Raw genomic sequence first — 19,172 nt, 5'->3', positions numbered from 1 at the left:
CTAATTTCACTATATCTTTTTCGAGATATGGCGACCAGAACTGCATACAGTATTCAAAGTGTGGTCATACCAGAGCGATACAAGGGCATTATAATATTTTCATCCTTGTTTTCCATTCCTTTCCTGATAATTCCTAACATTTTATTTGTTTCTTAGCAGCTGCCACATATTGAGCATCTAGTTACACTCAGTTAAGTAATAACTTCACACAAGACCTAAACTTCTACCCCAGAACAATAAGAGCACAGCACATACTTTTTTTCAAATCTCATGTCTCGATAATTCTTCACTGGAGCAATTATCAGTGATTTAAGCAGGTAAACTTGCGAAGTAATTGTTAGTCCTCCTCCACTTTCTGACAATAAAAGTATAGCAAGGGAGGTTGGCATTCGGCATCGCCGTTCTGTGCACTCCCCCACCATTGTTCTCTGCCATATGAGCAGCCCCCGTCCCCCCTGAAATGTTCAAGGCTAAAATGTGCCAGCCTTAACTCCCTTCTGATGTCATGTCCTGGTCGTGACCGGGATGTGATGTCAGAAGGTCTGGTATGAGCAGCAAGTGGAAGATGCTGCTTGTGCCAGCAAACATTTAGAGGTATGGGGGAAGGTAGAGAGGAGGAGAGGCACTGGCACTCTCTACGAAGACAGCACCCCCCTGCCCTTACTACATCACTGGTTTTGCAGGCAGCATCTCATACATTCATTCAGTCCTTTCTCAGGCCTTGTATTTGTACCGTAGATAAAAGAAAGCATGAAGAAATCAAACAAAGAGTATAAGGATTCACTGGGCTGGATGGAGCGCAGATTTTTGGAAGAGAAGGTATATTTTACATAAGAACTCTTGCTGAAATATGCCAGAATTCATTATGTCTGATCTTTTTCTAGACACATTGTAATGTTGATTATTAATCCTATAAAAGAAATTGTGAAATATAGTTTAGTTTTCATACAGGGGCCCTAAAACAAAAGTGCATTGTGAGAGTGTAGGTTGTACAAGGCAGGGTTTCCTTAGGAATAGGGAGTGGCATAGTAACCGTTACTGCGATAATTCCCTTGGTAATGGGAAAACGTTGCTGTTCTTGATCGGTATTCCCTCAGGAACGGGACCCAGGGCAGAAATGAGAGGGAGAGAGATGGTGGAAAGTGGGAGAGAGGCAGAGATGTTGGACATAACAGAGAAAGGGAGAGAATGCTGCATAGGGAAGGGAGAAGAGAGAGATCTGACCAAGCGTGCAAGGGAGGGAGATAGAGAGGTTGAACAGGGGGGTGTATGAGAGGGAGGGAGAGATACACAACATGTGTTAACATTAAATGTAGTGAGTGTTATTTGTCAATTTTTGAAATTTGCATGTACTGTCTTTATATTTTGCATAATAAGAACATAAGAATTGCCGCTGCTGAGTCAGACCACTGGTCCATCATGCCCAGCAGTCTGCTCACACGGTGGCCCTCTGGTCAAAGACCAGCGCCCTAACTGAGACTAGCCCTACCTGCGCACGTTCTTGTTCAGCAGGAACTTGTATAACTTTGTCTTGAATCCTTAGAGGGTGTTTTCCCCTATGACAGATTCCGGAAGAGCGTTCCAGTTTTCTACCACTCTCTGGGTGAAGAAGAACTTCCTTATGTTTGTACGGAATCTATCCCCTTTCAATTTTAGAGAGTGCCCTCTCATTCTCCCTACCTTGGAGAGGGTGAACAACCTGTCCTTATCTACTAAGTCTATCCCCTTCAGGACCTTGAATGTTTCGAACATGTCCCATCTCAATTTTCTCTGTTCAAGGGAGAAGAGGCCCAGTTTCTCTAATCTTTCGCTGTACGGCAGCTCCTCCAACCCCTTAACCATCTTAGTCGCTCTTCTCTGGACCCTTTCGAGTAGTACTGTGCCCTTCTTCATGTACGGTGACCAGTGCTGTATGCAGTACTCCAGGTGAGGGCGCACCATGGCCCGGTAAAATGGCATGATAACCTTCTCCGATCTGTTCGTGATGCCCTTCTTTATCATTCCTAGCATTTTGTTCGCCCTTATTGCTGCCGCCGCACATTGCGTGGACGGCTTCATTGACTTGTCGATCAGAACTCCCAAGCCCATTTCCTGGGAGGTCTCTCCAAGTACCGCCCAGGACATCCTGTATTCGTGCAGGAGCTTTTGTTACTGACATGCATCATGAAATAATGCAGAACTGACTAGACGCAATGGGCCTCTCGGGAAGTGTTTGGACCTGGTTCCAAGGCTTCTTAACAAAATGATCATATCAAGTGGTCTATGACGGAAAATACTCTAATTCTTGGAAAAGTCCATCAGGAGTTCTTCAGGGTTCCCCCCTATCTCCCACCTTATTTAACATCTATACTTCATCCTTAGGCCACCTTCTACAAAAGTTAAACCTAATATACTATATATACGCCAATGACATCTCTATCCTAATCCCAGTGACCAAAGTAACCAATGACACCTCAGAACAAATCTCCCACATCATGACCGAAATAGAACAATGGTCTATTAATTTAAACTGAAACTAAACTCAGAAAAGACAAAAATCTTCATGGCAAGCCCAAAAGACAAAATCAACACAACAATACACTTAAATGGTCATGATCATCCAATATCCAAAACTATAAAAATACTAGGAGTAACCCTAGACACCCACCTGACCTTGATCGAACACACAAACTCGTTGACCAAAAAATGCTTCTCCACACTTTGGAAATTAAAAACCATCAAAAAATATTTCGACCCTCCATCTTTTAGACTACCGGTACAGTCACTGATCCTATACACCTTAGACTACTGCAATATCATCTATGTAGGTATACCCAAAAAAACCTTGAGAAAATTAAGAATAGTGCAAAACACGGCCGTCCGACTGATATTCGGACTAAAGAAAAGTGACCACATTAGTCCCTACTACAAACTGCTGCACTGGTTGCCAATTGAGGCACGGATTTTATTCAAGTTTTCCTGCTTTTGCTATAAACTGGTGTGGGGAATGGCCCCAATTTACCTATTACTTCACTTTGAACTTTACACCCCCATAAGGACAACCAGAAATCGCAACCTCTTTGCCTACCCGAAGATCATAGGTTGCAAATACAGAACCTTTCTGGATAGAACTTTTAAGTTTCAAGCTGGCAGACAGCAAACCTGGCTAGGTAACTTCACTGACAAAGCCAGGCAGACCTATGGCGCCTTTCGGAAAGAAATCAAGACCGCTCTATTCAATAGATTTATTTCCCAGCCAGACAACGCCCCCCATCCTAAAACTTTTCTCTTAATGCTGATACTACGCTTCTTCACAAATGTATTCTGTTCTTCTCTTGACTATTCAGTGTCTTCCTCACCATCTGTATTCTGCAATTCACTGACCATCCAGCCCCTTTGATGTAAAATGTTTAAGATTATACTGTAACCTATTTGTAACCTGTAAACACTGATTACTCAGTGACTTCCTACCTGCTCTCACCTTGTAATTCGCTGATTGTACAGCTCTCTTTCACTGTAAACTGCCTAGAAGTCGCAAGATTATGGCGGTATAGAAAAAATAAAGTTATTATTATTATTATTATTATTACACTTATCCACATTGAACCTCATCTGCCATGTCGATGCCCATTCCTTGAGCCTGATTATGTCATGTTGCAGATCTTCGCAATCCCCCTACATCTTCACTACTCTGAATAACTTCGTATCGTCCGCAAATTTAATCATCTCGCTCGTTGTACCTATGTCCAGATCGTTTATAAAGATGTTGAAGAGCACGGGTCCAAGCACCGAGCCCTGCAGCACCCCACTGGTGACGCTCTTCCAGTTCGAGTATTGTCCATTTACCCCCACTCTCTGTTTCCCATGCTCCAGCCAGTTTTTAATCCACGTGAGTATTTCACCCTCGATTCCATGGCTCGCAATTTTCCGAAGTAGTCGTTCATGCGGAACCTTGTCGAACACCTTCTGAAAGTCCAGATATACAATGTTGACCGGGTCGCCCTTGTCTATCTGCCTGTTTACTCCCTCGAAGAAGTGCAGCAAGTTTGTCAAACAAGATCTGCCTTTGCTGAAACTGTGCTGGCTGGTCCTCATCAGCCCATGTCTGTCAAGGTGATCAATGATGCGATCCTTTATCAGCGCCTCTACCATATTTCCCAGTACCGAGGTCAGACTCACCTGTCTATAGTTTCCCGGGTCTCCCCTCGAACCTATTTTGAAGATCGGAGTAACATTCGCCACCTTCCAGTCCTCCGGAATCTTTCCCGATACGATCGACAGATTGGCTATTAGTTGAAGTAGTTCAGCTATGGTCCCTTTCAGTTCCTTGATGACCCTCAGATGGATGCCATCTAATCCTGGGGATTTATCGCTCTTAAGCCTATCAATCTGCCTGCATACCTCTTCTAGACTGTCTGTTAACCCTGTCAGTTTCCCGTTTTCACTCCCAGAATATAGCCTAATGGGTTCCGATATGCTGGGTATACCCTCTTCGGTAAATTCAGACACAAAAAACGTGTTCGGTCTGTCTGCGATTACTTTGTCCTCCTTTAGCGCTCCCTTTATTCCTTGGTCATCCAACGGTCCCACTGCTTCCTTTGTGGGTCATTTCCCTTTAATATATTGAAAGAACGGCTTGAAGTTTTTCGCCTCCTTAGATATTTTTTCCTCGGAGTCTCTTTTGGCCCCTTTTACCGCCTTATGGCACCTGCGTTGATGTTGTTTGTGCTTATTCCAGTTTTCATCCGTTTTTATCTTTTCTATTTCTTAAATGAGTTTTTTTTTTACTCTGATCGTTTCCTTTACCTCTACAGTGAGCCATGCTGGTTCTTTATTCTTTTTCCTCTTTGATCCCTTGTTGATATGCGGTATATATAGATTTTGCGCCTCAGTGACCGTATCCTTAAAGAGAGACCAAGCTTGCTCTAGCATCTTTACAGTGTTTATCCTTTACTTAATCTTCTTTCCCACCATGCGTCTTATCTACTATAATAAAACGCTAAGCGCGCATGCGCACTCTTACTGCAGTGTTCCCTGATTCCTGATCTGTGGGTCTGTGGCAGGTAAGAGTACACATGTGCGCATTGTTCTATTCTAAGGACCGGCGGCAGGTAACACGCCGTGACTCCCCCCCAATGCCGACCCTACCCAGCACACCCAAAACCCCCATTGACCCTCCAAGCCGACCCTTGAGCAAGGGACATCGATGCCTCTTGAAAGCTCCAGGTTTGAAAAATAATAACACATGCAAAATGACACCAGCGCAAGGTTTTAAAAATTAATTAAGATTTATTGAGTTATTGTTTCTATTTTTCCATTATGAGATCAAAAGAATCAAGCATAATTGCTTAACAGTTGCGCTAATGGGAGATCGTTATAGTTGCCAAATGCTGGCCTTCTCATAACGAGCTTGTCTTAATACCTCCAGATTTTCTATTATGTACTGTTGGCTCATTATGACATCATCACTTTGACAACCAATAACAATCCACAAAAGAGGTGGTCTTAAAAGTTAGACAAAGTTTTAGAAAAGTACATTTGTTTGCTTATAGTCGTTTCTGAATATAAATCATAATTTTCACAAAAATATATTAAGAAAATTATTTGTTAAAATGATGCTGAGAATTTCTCAGCCTTAGAGGAAAAAAAGCTGACAGGCTATGGATTTGCACATAGAAAACCTAGCCTGGAGGAGGAGGGGCTGGTCCCCCTCTCCTCCTAAGCTGACAGGTTCAAATTACATAGCTTTAGCCCACAGGAGGAGGAGGAGGGGCTAGCCTCCCCCTCTGAGCTTCCTATGTTAGAGCAGGAGTCCATGACTTAATTACTTCCAGATGTTGCTTTAGGATTTCTTTAGGTTGCAAAGATATATAATGTTTTTCCAAAACCCATTCTTTTGTTTAATTTAGTCACACAAATCACTCCAGGGGCCCCCATTCATTCATAACTCGGCCATTCATACTTAATGCATTTTATATCTTAGTTTAGGACACGTTATCTTCCTAGCCAGTCTACAGCACATGTGGTATTAATTAACACCACGATGCTGAGAACAAAGACTGGGAACACAAAATGGGTTCCTCAAAATGAGCAGATATAGCAAAGACAGAGAACACAAAATGGATTCCTTTGGTTTCCTTCTGATCTGGCCCAACAGCAAAATACATAAAAAAAACACCATTCTTTCTCTTATATTAATCTATAGTGTGTTTTTCTGGCTTTAGTTACATGTTATTCAGATTTTTATTCACTCGTTTTTCGTACGCTTCTATTTGGGCGTGGCCCTAACTGACACATATGCTTGTATCTAACTAGAATTACCCAGAATCATACGAAAAACAGGCACTTTTGTAGAAAAACTCCACAAAAAATACTGCACTTATCATGTTCTGACATCCATTCCATTACCGTCCCATAAACATCACCCCCTGCTGGCCACGAGCCACTACTCCTCACCCTCCCACTGCGAGACGAACACAAACCTCCCGGCTCCAGCAGCGTCCGAGGCACAGTAAGCACGCTGCTTTGCATCCTTCTACTGGTCTGATTTCCTCTGCCGCGTCCCTGATGACATCATCAGAGATGCAGCAGAGGAAATTAGGGCAGTAGAATACTGCGAAGCAGCACTGGGGTCACTAAGGACATAGGAAGGAGGCACTGGGGGCATTAAGGACACAGTACGTTGTCACTGGGGCACTAAGGACACAGTACGCAGGCACTGGGGCACTAAGGACACAGTACTGAGGCACTGGGGGGCACTAAGGACATGGGAAGGAGGCACTGGGTACATTATGGACACAGGAAGGAGGTACTGGGAGCACTAAGGACGTAGGAAGGGGCACTAAGGACATAGGAAGGAGGCACTGAGGGCACTAAGGACATAGGGAGAGACACAGACAGAAAAAATGACAGACAGGCAGGCAGCGTGCAAGGAGAGAGAGACAAAGAAAAAAAACCCAGACAGACAGACATCTATACTCTAGCGCCCATTAATGTAACGGGCTTAAACACTAGTTCCTTCATAATTCCCTTTTTGGAAGTTTAGCGCCGTGGCCGTCGTTCTGGACCGATGTTTCGCCCCTATTTCCAGGTTGAAGCAGATCGTATTGTGATCGCTGTTTCCCAGGGTCCCTTCTACTTCTACATCTTGGACTGTGAGGACCGGCACATTTAGAATTAGGTCCAGAATTGTGTTTCCTCTTATATTTTCCTTGACAAGTTTTTCCAGGAAGCAATCGCCTACAGTTTCCAGGAACTTGGTCTCTCTAGCACAGCCAGAGGTGCCCAGGTTCCAGTCTATCCCCAGATAATTGAAGTCGCCCATGATAACTGCATTGCCTTCCTTGCAGTTGCATTTAATCTCTTCCATCATTTCTTCATCAATTTCTTCGGACTGTCCTGGGGGTTGGTAGTAAATGCCTATCCTCATTTCTGGTCCATTTGCTCCTGGAATTTTGATCCATAGAGACTCTAACTTATCCGTCTGTTGTGGCATGTTCTCTCCAATAGATTCAATTCCCTCTTTGACGTATATGGCAATCCCTCCTCTTTTTTTTAGTCACTCGTCTCTGCGATATACCGTATTTGCCGGCGTATAACACGACTTTTCAGTACCTTAAAATCCTCCCCAAAGTCGGGGGTCGTCTTATACGCCGGGTACTGTTTACATCACAGTTCTTCAACCGCCGGTCCGCGGTGCCGGTCCGCAGAAAATTCCTGCCGCTCCGCACAGGACCGGCGAGATGGACCCGTTAAATTTTCTGCCCCGATGGTGTTTGCAGAAATCTTCTGTTCCTCCCAGCCTCGGGCGATCAAGACAGGCGGTCATTCCCTCTGTGAGTCTCGCCTATGCGGAAACAGGAAGTTGAAACAAAATAGGCGGGACTCAGAGAGGGAAGGTCCCGACGTTTGCAGCCTGTCTTGATCGCTGCCCCTGCTGAGTCGCCGAAGAGGGCCGCGGGGAAAGTGCAGGCAGAGAGAAGATGGTCAGCGTGCGCGGGGAGGTCAGCGTGTCGATTGGGGCCATCAGCAGCGTTTGTGCTGAGTCTGCCCACGTGCAGGATGCGGCGGGTAGGGGCCTCCGACTCGTCTTGGGCGGCTGGGCCTGCGGTGCAAAGCTGTTTTTGCCGGCTTGGGGGAGGGGTCGCGAATCGGAAGAAGGGGTAGTCTTATACGGCGAGTATATAACAAACTCTATATTTTAACTGTAAAAGTTGGGGGGTCGTCTTATACGCCCAGTCGTCTTATACGCCGGCAAATACGGTAGTTTATATCCCGGTAGCACCATGTCCCAGACATTTTCATCAGTCCATCATGTTTCCGTGATGCCGATGATATCAACGTTTTCCTTTTGTGCCACAGCTTCTAATTCACCCATCTTATTTCTACGGCTCCTTGCGTTCGTGTATATACACTTGAGTTTGCAGCCTGTTCCCTTCTTGAGTGTCCTTCCCTCTTGTGTCCCTTTTGGTCTGTCTTGTCTGCAATCTGGTGAGTCTTCCCCTCCATCTTCCTGCATGGTATCCTCTGAGTATACCAGTTTCCAAACCATCGACTTTCTCTCTCGGTTGGCTGTCGGTTTTCCCCTTCTTCCTAGTTTAAAAACTTCTCAACTTCTCTCTTGATGTTGCTTGCAAGTAGCCTTGTTCCGTCTCTGCTGAGGTAGAGTTCGTCCTTCCTGAATAGCTTGCTCTTCCCACAGAACGTCGTCCAGTTGCGCACGAAGTGGAATTCTTCTTCCTCACACGAGCACACAGGGGGATATCACTTTTTCTCGTTCTCTGGTGTTGGATTATGGGTTCTTGGGGGTTAAATTTATTATTTTTCTACGTGTTTCTATTTTTAATTTGTGGTTAGTTATTCTATACTGTGTGAGGATCTGACTTTTCTGCAAATATGAAATAGACATGTTTTTTGTTAGCATTAACTGTGCAGATTGGATCTGTTGTAATCTGGCTTTTTTAGTTTTTCAATAGGTTTATAGATGTTCTAGTATGCATTGTAGTGTTTGGTGCTGTGTTTTCCTAAGTATTATTATTATTATTATTTTATTTCTTATATACCGCCAAAGCCATAGTAGTTCGAGGCGGTTTACAATAAAGAAGGGCTGGACAATCAGCGAATAGTTACAAACAGTGAATACAGATACAGATACGCGAATAGTTACTATCAGTGAGTACAGATACAACAAAGAATCAGCGAAGTAGGTCCTTGTTGCATGACTCGTGGATGTTCCTGCTATTATGGTATGGTAGAATTGCTCTGGGTGACATTTGTAGTGTTCTGTATTACTTCACAGTATGCCAGTTACTGGATTTTGAATTTGGATTTAGACGACACCTTTCTCAGTACTGTAATAGCTTAAGGCAAGTTTCATTCAGGTACAGAAGGTATTTTCATCATCCTGGAGGGCTTGCAATTTAAGTTTTTGCCTGATTCAATGGATAGTTGATTGACTTGTCCAAGATTACAAGGAGCAGCTAGCAGAGCTGAAGCCTGGTGGCCATTTGGCAATCTATCAAAAATACTAATGTTTATGGCAATTTTGAGCCAATCAGGGCCTTTGGCCCCTCCCACTGCATCCCAAGATGCTTTGGGAGGGAGAAGCCCCGTCATTTGCAGCACACGGTCCTGTAGGCAGGAGGGAGTCCACTTCCTTCCTGCCGTTTGCTATTCTGAAGGTACGGGGAGTTCCAGGGATGTGGGAGGGGGGAGGGGGGCCCAGAAATGTTGGGGGGATGTGTGGGGGGGCAGAGATGTCAGGGGATGTTGGGGAAGGTACAGGATGTCAAGGAATGATGGGGGGAGGAGTGTAAGGCTCTGTGGCTCAGCTGATCCTGGTAGGGGGAATCCCCATCAGCTAAGCCACCAGGAATCCCCGAAACTGGCTCAGCTGATGGGGATTCCTCTGCCATGATCAGCTAATGGGAAGCCTATGGGGTTTTTTCCCTGCTCTTTGGGTGGTGGGAGGGGGTCGTAACCACTGGGGGAGTAAGGGTGGGGTCATGCCTTAATCCTCCAGTGGTCGTCTTGTTAGTTTGGGCACCTTTGTGGAACTTAGACACAACTCAAACAGGTCTAACTGCTGGCGTCTTTGTTCCCTCTTGGAAAGCTTTGATTATGGTTGCAGTATGTCCAGGTTGAAACCCACTTGATTACCGCCCATAACACACCTTCCAACAAACCCAGAAAGTTGGTTTTGATTATTGGCCCTTGGACGTCCTGCTATTAGGATGTCCAAGTGCCGACTTAGGCTGATTTTTGGATGTTTTAAAGTTTTGATTATGAGCTCCTATATATTCAGCACCACTGCTTTGATGGATAGCTTCACCAAATACGCAGCTGGCATTTTAAGGACAAACTTGGCTTCTCTGTGGTTATTCTATTGATATTTGTGCAATTCTGTTTCCTTTTTGCAGCAACGACTAGAAAAAGAAGCTGCAAAGAAAATTGAAATGCTGGTTGAGAGGGCTCATAATGAGGCCATTGTGTAAGAAAGCCACGTGCTACTCTTTACATTCTTTTCCTTCACTTCCACTTTATAGTGTTTACATTTTGATTAGATTTACCATTTTGTTATGCTTATTACAATCTTCTACTCTGTCTTGTGGTATAATACTCACTCAGGGCTTATTTACTGAAGTGTACCCACAAATAGTGTTCTAAATCACTAACACAATACGTTTATCGGTTTTTAAGAATGGAGGGAAAGATGTCTAAACTTCAGGGAATTTAAACATGTTTGATCTTATCACTGTTCAGAATAACAACACCATTCAAATAACTATCCATTCAAAAACAGAACTTCAGAGCTCTGCAAAACTTATCTGAGCTCAGTTCATCAATACTGCAAATACCTTGACGCTGACGATGAATCGGAAATGCATCATTTTCAAAGCTCTCTTAAGTTCTTCCAAAAAGAGGTTACATTTCATGCAGGTCTTTTCTCCATTATTAAAAAACAATAAACATCTCTTTTATGATGAGATTGAGAACAAAATTGATGGGGAATAACACTGTTATTGGAATTCACTGGCAAGTGTTTTTGATGTTTACATGTTTCCAGGACACAAATCAGATGCATTATAAAAATTTTAATTAAGTCAGTTATATGTAAATCAGCTGATTGGATTTGCTTGTGATGCAGTGCAGTGCGGGAAAATTCTAACAGGGTATAATGAAGAGCCCAGAAATCCTATAACCCTCGCCCCAAGCCTGCCACCAGTGGGGTATTTTTAAGGACATTCCTCATGTGAATGCAGAAATAGGTTTTCATAAAAATCAAAACTGACTGGAAGCATTTGTGGAGAAGAAAATGGGAAGGAATTAGCATTTACACAAATGAAATGCACCCGTGTTTGCATGCCCCTTGAATGTTACATGCATAAGTGTACTCTTATTTGTGTAAGTGCCAGCAGTGTGCCTCACTATGCGTACACATGGGCAAAGCATGAGTAACTATAGGCATCCCTGCCCCACATAAATGTTAGGTGCACCAAAGCCAGGTTATACTAGTCTTCTTTAATGGCATTTGGGCACCCAAGGCTCCTACCATGTGTCCTTGGGACACCTAAATGGAGACGCCACATTGTAGAACTGTCCCCCCCCCCCATAGTTGTCACAGAGAATTTGTAAGGCCCATAATACGGATTCTGTTATGTCCCTTCCAGATTCCATACTCTAGGTGTTCAATCCATTCCCGTAGAAATCCAAGCACTCTTCCTACCTCTGAGAGAGAGTTAAAGCCCCCTGCAGTTTCAGTTTCTGCTAGCAATCCATGTAGAAGTCTTCTGATCTGCTCTGCATCTTTGTTTTATTTTGTTCGCTTAAAGTTAATTTTTTTCAGTGGCTTGAGTGCCGTGGGACCCCTTGCGGTAGTCCTCTGCCAGAGGAAAAGATGCAGTCCTGCAAAGCCAGACTGCTGCTTCACAGAGAAACTTCGGTGGACCTGTGGAGCCAGCCTGTTGTGTGCCATGTTCTCAGACTCTGGGTCCATTCCCCTGTTAGCTCGCTTGCCCTCTGACCTTGTCAGGGGTTTAAGCGCAGACTGTATGCGTCCTGTGTAAAAGTCCCTCTGGGTTTCAAGGTGCAAGCAGCATTTCCTACCCCCAGTCATGTAACATATTAATCTAGCAAATGACGGCAGATAAACACCCAAATGGGTGCCCCAAGTCTGCCCCAAGTTCTGTGGGGGTGGAGGGTATAATCAGTGTCCATCCAACTGGCAGTCCAAAGATCTTCAAGTCTGTTCATTTTGGAGCAGTTCTGAGGCAGAAAATTTTTTCCCTCCATTCAGCTACAGTGTATAGAGTTGTCAGGCAAGCACTTCAGAGACTGTGAGTAGTCCTCCATTATTTCCTATGGGAGCTTCAGAGGTAATCTGCAAAACTCATTTTTCAGTGTTTCTGAGGGTGGGGTTCAGGTCTCCCACCTTCTTCCCCGGAGCCAGCTGTTTCTCTTCAGCCCCTTAAAGGGCTTTGGGTCTAGTTCTTCAGAACAGTTAGGGGAAGGGAGCCCAGTCATCCCCCCTAACTTCACCGAGACTCCATTGGCACAAGTCAAAGATGTGCACCTTACAATTTCTCGGTTATTCAACCCTTGCAAATCTTGTCTAATCCTACCTAAGAACACATACCTAATCTCCTCTCACTCTTACTTCTACAAACAGTTCTCACCTGATGCTAGCTATGGAACCTCCTAGAAACAACCTCCTAACCTACCTGACCTTATATTTAATCTGCTTCAGACTTTGGTCCTTTTGAGCATCAGCCTTTGGAACTATCCGCTCCCACCACTCCTACAACAGGCAAGTAAGATTTGACAGTTGCCATCATCCATATCTTCCCCACGATTGCTCAGAGCCAGGCCCTTTTCTGATTCAAGTACTACACAGTCCACACCACCCACAACCTCTCCAAAACCAATCCCAAAAGACAATGCTTGTTTAAAACATAACACTCACAGAACCCACACTCACACCAGATTTTATGGTAGATAAGAACATAAGAAATGCCTCCACCGAATCAGACCATTGGTCCATCCAGTTCGGTGACCCGCACACGCGGAGGCCAATCCAGGTGTTCCCTGTTTATCCCAGGACAAGCAGGCATGATATTCTCACATGTGGGTGACGTCATCTACGGAGCCCCAGCGCGGACAGCTTTTCAAGCAAACTTGATTGAAGTTTCAAGTTTGCACACTGCACCACGCATGTGCTAGCCTTCCTGCCCACTAGAGGGCGCATCCCCACCTCGTGGTCCTCAGTTCAATTTCATCCGCGGAGCCAGAAGCCCTGTGGAAAATTGTGCTCTCAATTTGCCTTCTGTCGCCGCGGCTGTGTTCTCTTTTCGACGCGGTCGCTGCGTTTGCATTTGTTTCTTTTATTTCATTGTTCAGTTATCGTCAAAAAAAAAAAAAAAAGTTTTATTTTTTCCGTCACTCCGGGGGCTCCCGGTAGCCGCGGCCGTGGGACCTCGTCTGTTCCCGGCCGCTTTTTGGGCCCATGTCCCGGCCTGTGACGGGATTTAAAAAGTGCGGTCGGTGTGACCGACTCCTATCGATTACAGATCCTCACCGGTGCTGTTTGCGGTGCTTGGGGCCCCAGCACCCGACAGACTCTTGTGCCAGGTGTGCCACCTTTCAGAAGAGGGCTCTCAAACGCCGCAGGGCCCGCATGGCGGAACTTTTCGCCGTTGAGTCCCCGACCGGGAAGGCCTCGAGTTCGGCCTCGGCTTCGGCCCCGGCCTTGACCTCGACCTCGGCCTCGGGCCCCTCGGCTTCGCCTCGACCTTCGGTCCCATCGAAGCCTGTTGCCTCGTCCAAGCCGGCCTCGGGTAAGTCTCCACTTCCCTCCTCAGCTCCAGGATCAACCAAGAAGCCATCCTCGGGCTCCTCGACGGCGGGAGGGTCTGCCACCGCCCAGCCCAAGGTGTCCAAATCGATTGCCCCGAGGGAATACTCGAGACCGAGGTCGCCCTCTGAGGAGCATCGACAGGTGTTACCACCTGGGATGACGATCCCGGCTTTCCAGGACTTGCTCCGGGGTTTGATCGCCTCGGAGCTGTCCGGGGCCATTGAGCACCTGCAGCAGGCTTCGGCCTCGACTGCTTCGGTCTCGGCTGCCCCGCAGTCGGCGACCTCGGCCTCGGGTACTAGGGCTCCGGCTCCCGAGGTTCGTACTACCTCGACCTCGGCTTTGCCCTCGGACCCAGCTTCGGTGGGACAACCTGAGCGTAGCGTGCGGCCCCGAGACAAGATGCGCCGGGTGCGGAGGCTCTCGTCCACTTTGTCCTCGAGGTCCTCGCGAGGCTCCTCGCCTTCGGGCAGGCCTCGGGCGAGGCGCCGTCCGAGGAAGGCCAAGCGGTCTCGGGCCTCGCCTCGGAGGCGCGGTCGCTCGTCGCCGCTCGGGGGCGAGACCTTACAGGTCTCAGAGCTCCGCCTGGATAACCCCAGTCTTTTTCGCTCCCCTGCCGGAGAGAGTTCCCGTGCCTCCTCGCCGGGGCGGAAGGGACGGGCCTCGATACCTCGTACCCCGGGGGGTTCCCCCAAGGGGTCCTTCAGGCATGACCGGTCCCCGACCCCCTCGAGGTCCCGGGAGCGTGCCTCGTGGGGATCGGGGTCGGGTAGAGAGCCGAGGTATTCCCCCGAGGCCTCCCCCTTCGGCTCGGCGGGGAGATCTCGGTCTCCTTCTCCGCCTGCCAGACCTTCGTCATTCTCCAGGTTTGTGCAGGATATGGCGGGGGCTTTGGGCGTGGACTTGTTGGCAGGTTCCCATTATACCAAAGAGTTTTTGGAAGAGCAGGATCTTCCTGCTCCCCCACGGGAATCCCCTCGCCTTCCACTAAATAAGGTCCTCCACCAGACCCTCCTCAGAAATTTGGAAACCCCTCTTACGGTCACGGTGGTGCCGTCCAAGATGGAGTCGAAATACCGGACCCTCCCTCCTAAGGGGTTCGAGAAGGCGCAACTCTCCCACCAATCACTCTTGGTGGAGTCGGCGCTTAAGAGGACGCAACCTTCCAGGGTGTCTGCAGCGGTCCCGCCGGGGAGGGAAGGACGGACCCTCGACAAATTTGGTCGTCGCCTCTACGCTAACTCTCTTATGGCGACGAGGGTCTTGAATTACGCATTTTCATATTCTTCCTACTTGCGTACCATGGTGAAGGACCTCCCTAGTTTTCGGGAGTTCACACCTGATTCCCATAGGGAGAAGTTCGCCACCTTCATGTCAAATCTCTCTCAACTGCGCTTGTACCTATTCCATGCTGTGTACGACGCCTTTGAACTCGCCTCGAGAGTATCAGCCTGTGCGGTGGCTATGCACTGCCTGGCGTGGCTCCGTACCCTCGAGATGGACCCCAACCTGCAGGAGCGTTTGGCGAACTTGCCCTGCGTGGGTTCTGAGTTGTTTGATGACTCTTTGGAGGCGGCGACCAAGCGTCTATCGGAGCAGGAGCGCTCTCTTGCCTCCCTGGTCCGCCCTAAACCTAAGGCCCCGCCGCAAAAACCTTTCCGGCAGCCCCCGAGAAGATACCCGCAGAAATCTACGCCGGCCTTCTCGAGACCTCCGCCCCGACGCCCACCCCAACAGGGTAGGGGAGGTCAGTCCAAACCCCCAGCGCAGGGGGCGTCCAAGCCCGCGCCGTCTTTTTGACGGGATCTGCGGTTGGAGGAGGGCCCCCTCCGCGGTATCGCCGGACCCCCTCCCCATCGGGGGTCGACTCAGGTCCTTTTACGGGGCTTGGACCGAGATTACATCCGACGCATGGGTGCTCCGGACCGTCTCCGAGGGCTATTCACTCAACTTCTTAGCACAGCCTCCAGACATGCCACCCAGCGCTTGCCCGTCCAATCGGAGCCAGTTGGCCCTTCTCCTGGTCGAGGCCAGGGCCTTGTTGAGCCTACAGGCAGTGGAGCTTGTCCCTCCCGACCAGCGGGGTCGGGGGTTTTACTCCCGTTACTTTTTGGTCCCGAAAAAGACCGGGGATCTGCGCCCCATTTTGGACCTCCGGAAGCTCAACAAGTTCCTGGTCCGGGAGAAGTTCCGTATGTTATCGCTTCCGGTTTTGTACCCCCTGTTGGAGGAAGGGGATTGGATGTGCTCCCTGGACTTGAAGGAAGCATATACCCATGTTCCGGTGCATCCCGCTTTCCGCAAGTTCTTACGGTTCCAAGTGGGGGAGTTGCACCTTCAGTATCGGGTCCTTCCCTTTGGCCTGGCGTCGTCCCCTCGGGTATTCACAAAGTGTATGGTGGTAGTCGCGGCGGCCCTGCGCTCTCGGGGGCTACAGGTCTTTCCCTACCTGGACGATTGGCTGATCAAGGCCACGACCAGGGAGGGAGTTATTTTAGCGACCCAACAGACTATCATCTTACTTCAACGTCTAGGGTTCGAAGTGAACTTTCCCAAGTCTCAGTTGTGCCCGGCTCAGTCTCTCCAGTTTATTGGAGCCGTGCTGGACACGGTTCGCCTCCGCGCTTTCCTCCCCCCTCCTCGGCGGGAGGCCTTGCTTCGGTTAAGTCGCCAGGTTTTGGGGCGCTCCGTGGTGTCGGCGCAGCGTATGATGATCCTTCTGGGCCACATGGCATCGACGGTCCACGTCACTCCCTTCGCCCGCTTGCATCTGAGGCTTCCTCAGTGGACTCTTGCCTCTCAATGGCGGCAGGATCTCGACCCAGTCTCGTGTCTGATAACAGTGACTCCTTCTTTGAGACGTTCGCTCCGTTGGTGGACCAACTCTTCTAGTCTTTCAGGGGGTTTGCTGTTTCTCGTTCCCCCGTGTCGCAAGGTCCTGACCACGGACTCCTCGGAGTACGCGTGGGGGGCTCATCTTGACGGTTTGCGAACGCAGGGTCTATGGTCGGCCGAGGACCGTCTCTGTCACATCAATGTGTTGGAGCTTCGTGCCATCTTTCTGGCTGCGCGAGCTTTCATCCACCTACTGCACGATCAAGTGGTGCTCGTGCGGACGGACAACCAGGTGGCGATGTACTATGTCAACAAACAAGGGGGAACGGGCTCTTGGCCTCTGTGCCAGGAGGCCCTGCGCCTTTGGGAATGGGCGGTCTCCCAGAACATATTCCTGCGTGCGGTTTACATTCAGGGAGAGAGGAACTGTCTGGCAGACAAACTCAGTCGTCTTCTCCAGCCGCACGAGTGGTCGCTGAACTCCCGGGTTCTACGCGAGGTCTTCGACCGCTGGGAGACTCCTCAGGTGGATCTGTTTGCCTCCCCAGAGACTCACAAACTGCCCCTCTACTGTTCTCGGATGTACTCCCGGGACCGTCTCGAGGCCGATGCCTTCCTTCTCGATTGGGGGGGGGAGGTTCCTTTATGCGTTCCCTCCTTTTCCTCTGATCTTGAGAACGCTGGTACATCTCAAATCGACCAGAGCCACTATGATTCTCATTGCGCCTCGTTGGCCCAGACAGCACTGGTTCTCCCTGCTTCTTCAACTCAGTGTCAGGGAACCTCTGCTTCTGCCTGTCTTTCCCTCTCTGCTGTCTCAGAGTCGGGGTTCGCTGTTACATCCCAATCTTCAGTCTTTACATCTGACCGCTTGGTTCCTTTCCCCTTGACTTCGGTTCCTGTTTCTCAGTCGGTGAGGGAGATTTTGGAAGCCTCGCGCAAGGTCTCGACTCGGCTCTGTTATTCCCAGAAGTGGACCAGATTTTCATCCTGGTGTTCCTCGAACCCGAGGACCCGAGTTCAGTTCCCGTGTCTTCGGTGCTGGAATATTTGTTGCATCTGTCTAAGTCGGGACTGAAGACGACTTCCATTCGGGTGCATCTCAGTGCCATTGCAGCGTTCCATCGGCATCTTGAGGGTCGATCTCTCTCTCTTCATCCTCTGGTTACTCGTTTCATGAGGGGTCTCGTGAATGTCCATCCTCCTCTGAAACCTCCTCCTGTAGTTTGGGATCTTAATGTGGTCTTAGCTCAACTGATGAAGCCTCCTTTTGAGCCTATCGACAAATCTCATCTTAAGTTTCTCACTTGGAAAGTGGTCTTTTTGATTGCGCTCACATCCGCTCGTCGGATTAGTGAGCTGCAGGCTTTGGTTGCGGATCCTCCTTTTACTGTGTTTCATCATGACAAGGTGGTTCTTCGCACCCATCCTAAATTTTTGCCTAAAGTTGTGTCTGATTTCCACCTCAATCAGTCCATTGTTCTTCCGGTATTCTTCCCGAAGCCCCACTCTCATCCTGGTGAGGCGGCGCTTCACATGCTTGACTGTAAGAGGGGGTTGGCCTTTTATCTCCAACGTACCAAGTCTCATCGGAAGGTTCCTCAATTATTTTTGTCCTTTGATCCTAATCGGTTGGGACATCCTGTTTCCAAGCGCACCTTGTCCAACTGGTTGGCTGCTTGTATTTCTTTTTGCTACGCTCAGGCTGGTCTCCCGCTCTCGGGTCGAGTCACGGGGCATAAGGTCCGAGCGATGGCAGCTTCGGTTGCTTTCCTCCGATCCACTCCTATGGAGGACATATGTAAAGCTGCCACTTGGTCTTCGGTTCGTACGTTCACCTCCCACTACTGTCTGGACACTTTGTCCAGAAGCGACGGCCAGTTTGGCCAGTCGGTGTTACGTAACCTGTTTTCCTAAATTGCCATCCTCCCACCTGCCCTTTTTTGGTTGGCTTGGAGGTCACCCACATGTGAGAATATCATGCCTGCTTGTCCTGGGATAAAGCACAGTTACTTACCGTAACAGGTGTTATCCAGGGACAGCAGGCATATATTCTCACAACCCGCCCGCCTCCCCGGGGATGGCTTCTTTGCTGGATATGGAACTGAGGACCACGAGGTGGGGATGCGCCCTCTAGTGGGCAGGAAGGCTAGCACATGCGTGGTGCAGTGTGCAAACTTGAAACTTCAATCAAGTTTGCTTGAAAAGCTGTCCGCGCTGGGGCTCCGTAGATGACGTCACCCACATGTGAGAATATATGCCTGCTGTCCCTGGATAACACCTGTTACGGTAAGTAACTGTGCTTTACGTCCTAGGTGTTCCCTGATGAAGACCCTGTTTTCCCGTATCCCTCAATGTGATTTGCAAGCAGGTGTGCGTCCAACCTGCACTTGAATCCCATAATGGAGATTTCCGTCACCACCTCCTCCGGGAGAGCATTCCAAGCGTCCACCACTCGCTGTGTAAAACAGAACTTTCTGACATTAGTCCTGGGCTTGTAGCCCCT

The 19,172-nt window shown here is 48.5% G+C and overlaps 1 protein-coding gene across 3 annotated transcripts in view; it reads left to right on the top strand.

The window, feature by feature from the left end:
- The window catches only part of BBOF1 (basal body orientation factor 1), a 312,268-nt gene that overhangs the window by 77,752 nt on the left and 215,344 nt on the right, over nucleotides 1-19,172 (top strand). For all 3 annotated transcript variants that reach the window (XM_033952957.1, XM_033952955.1, XM_033952956.1), the window contains exons 5-6: nucleotides 739-819; nucleotides 10,398-10,468. In XM_033952957.1, coding sequence (XP_033808848.1) covers nucleotides 739-819; nucleotides 10,398-10,468 — 152 coding nt within the window. The remainder of the gene's footprint in view (nucleotides 1-738; nucleotides 820-10,397; nucleotides 10,469-19,172) is intronic.

This window comes from Geotrypetes seraphini, chromosome 7 (genome assembly GCF_902459505.1).
Source record: "Geotrypetes seraphini chromosome 7, aGeoSer1.1, whole genome shotgun sequence".
NCBI lineage: Eukaryota > Metazoa > Chordata > Amphibia > Gymnophiona > Dermophiidae > Geotrypetes > Geotrypetes seraphini.
The sequence above is the reverse complement of the archived record's forward strand: the minus strand, read 5'-3'. Positions and strand labels throughout refer to the sequence as shown.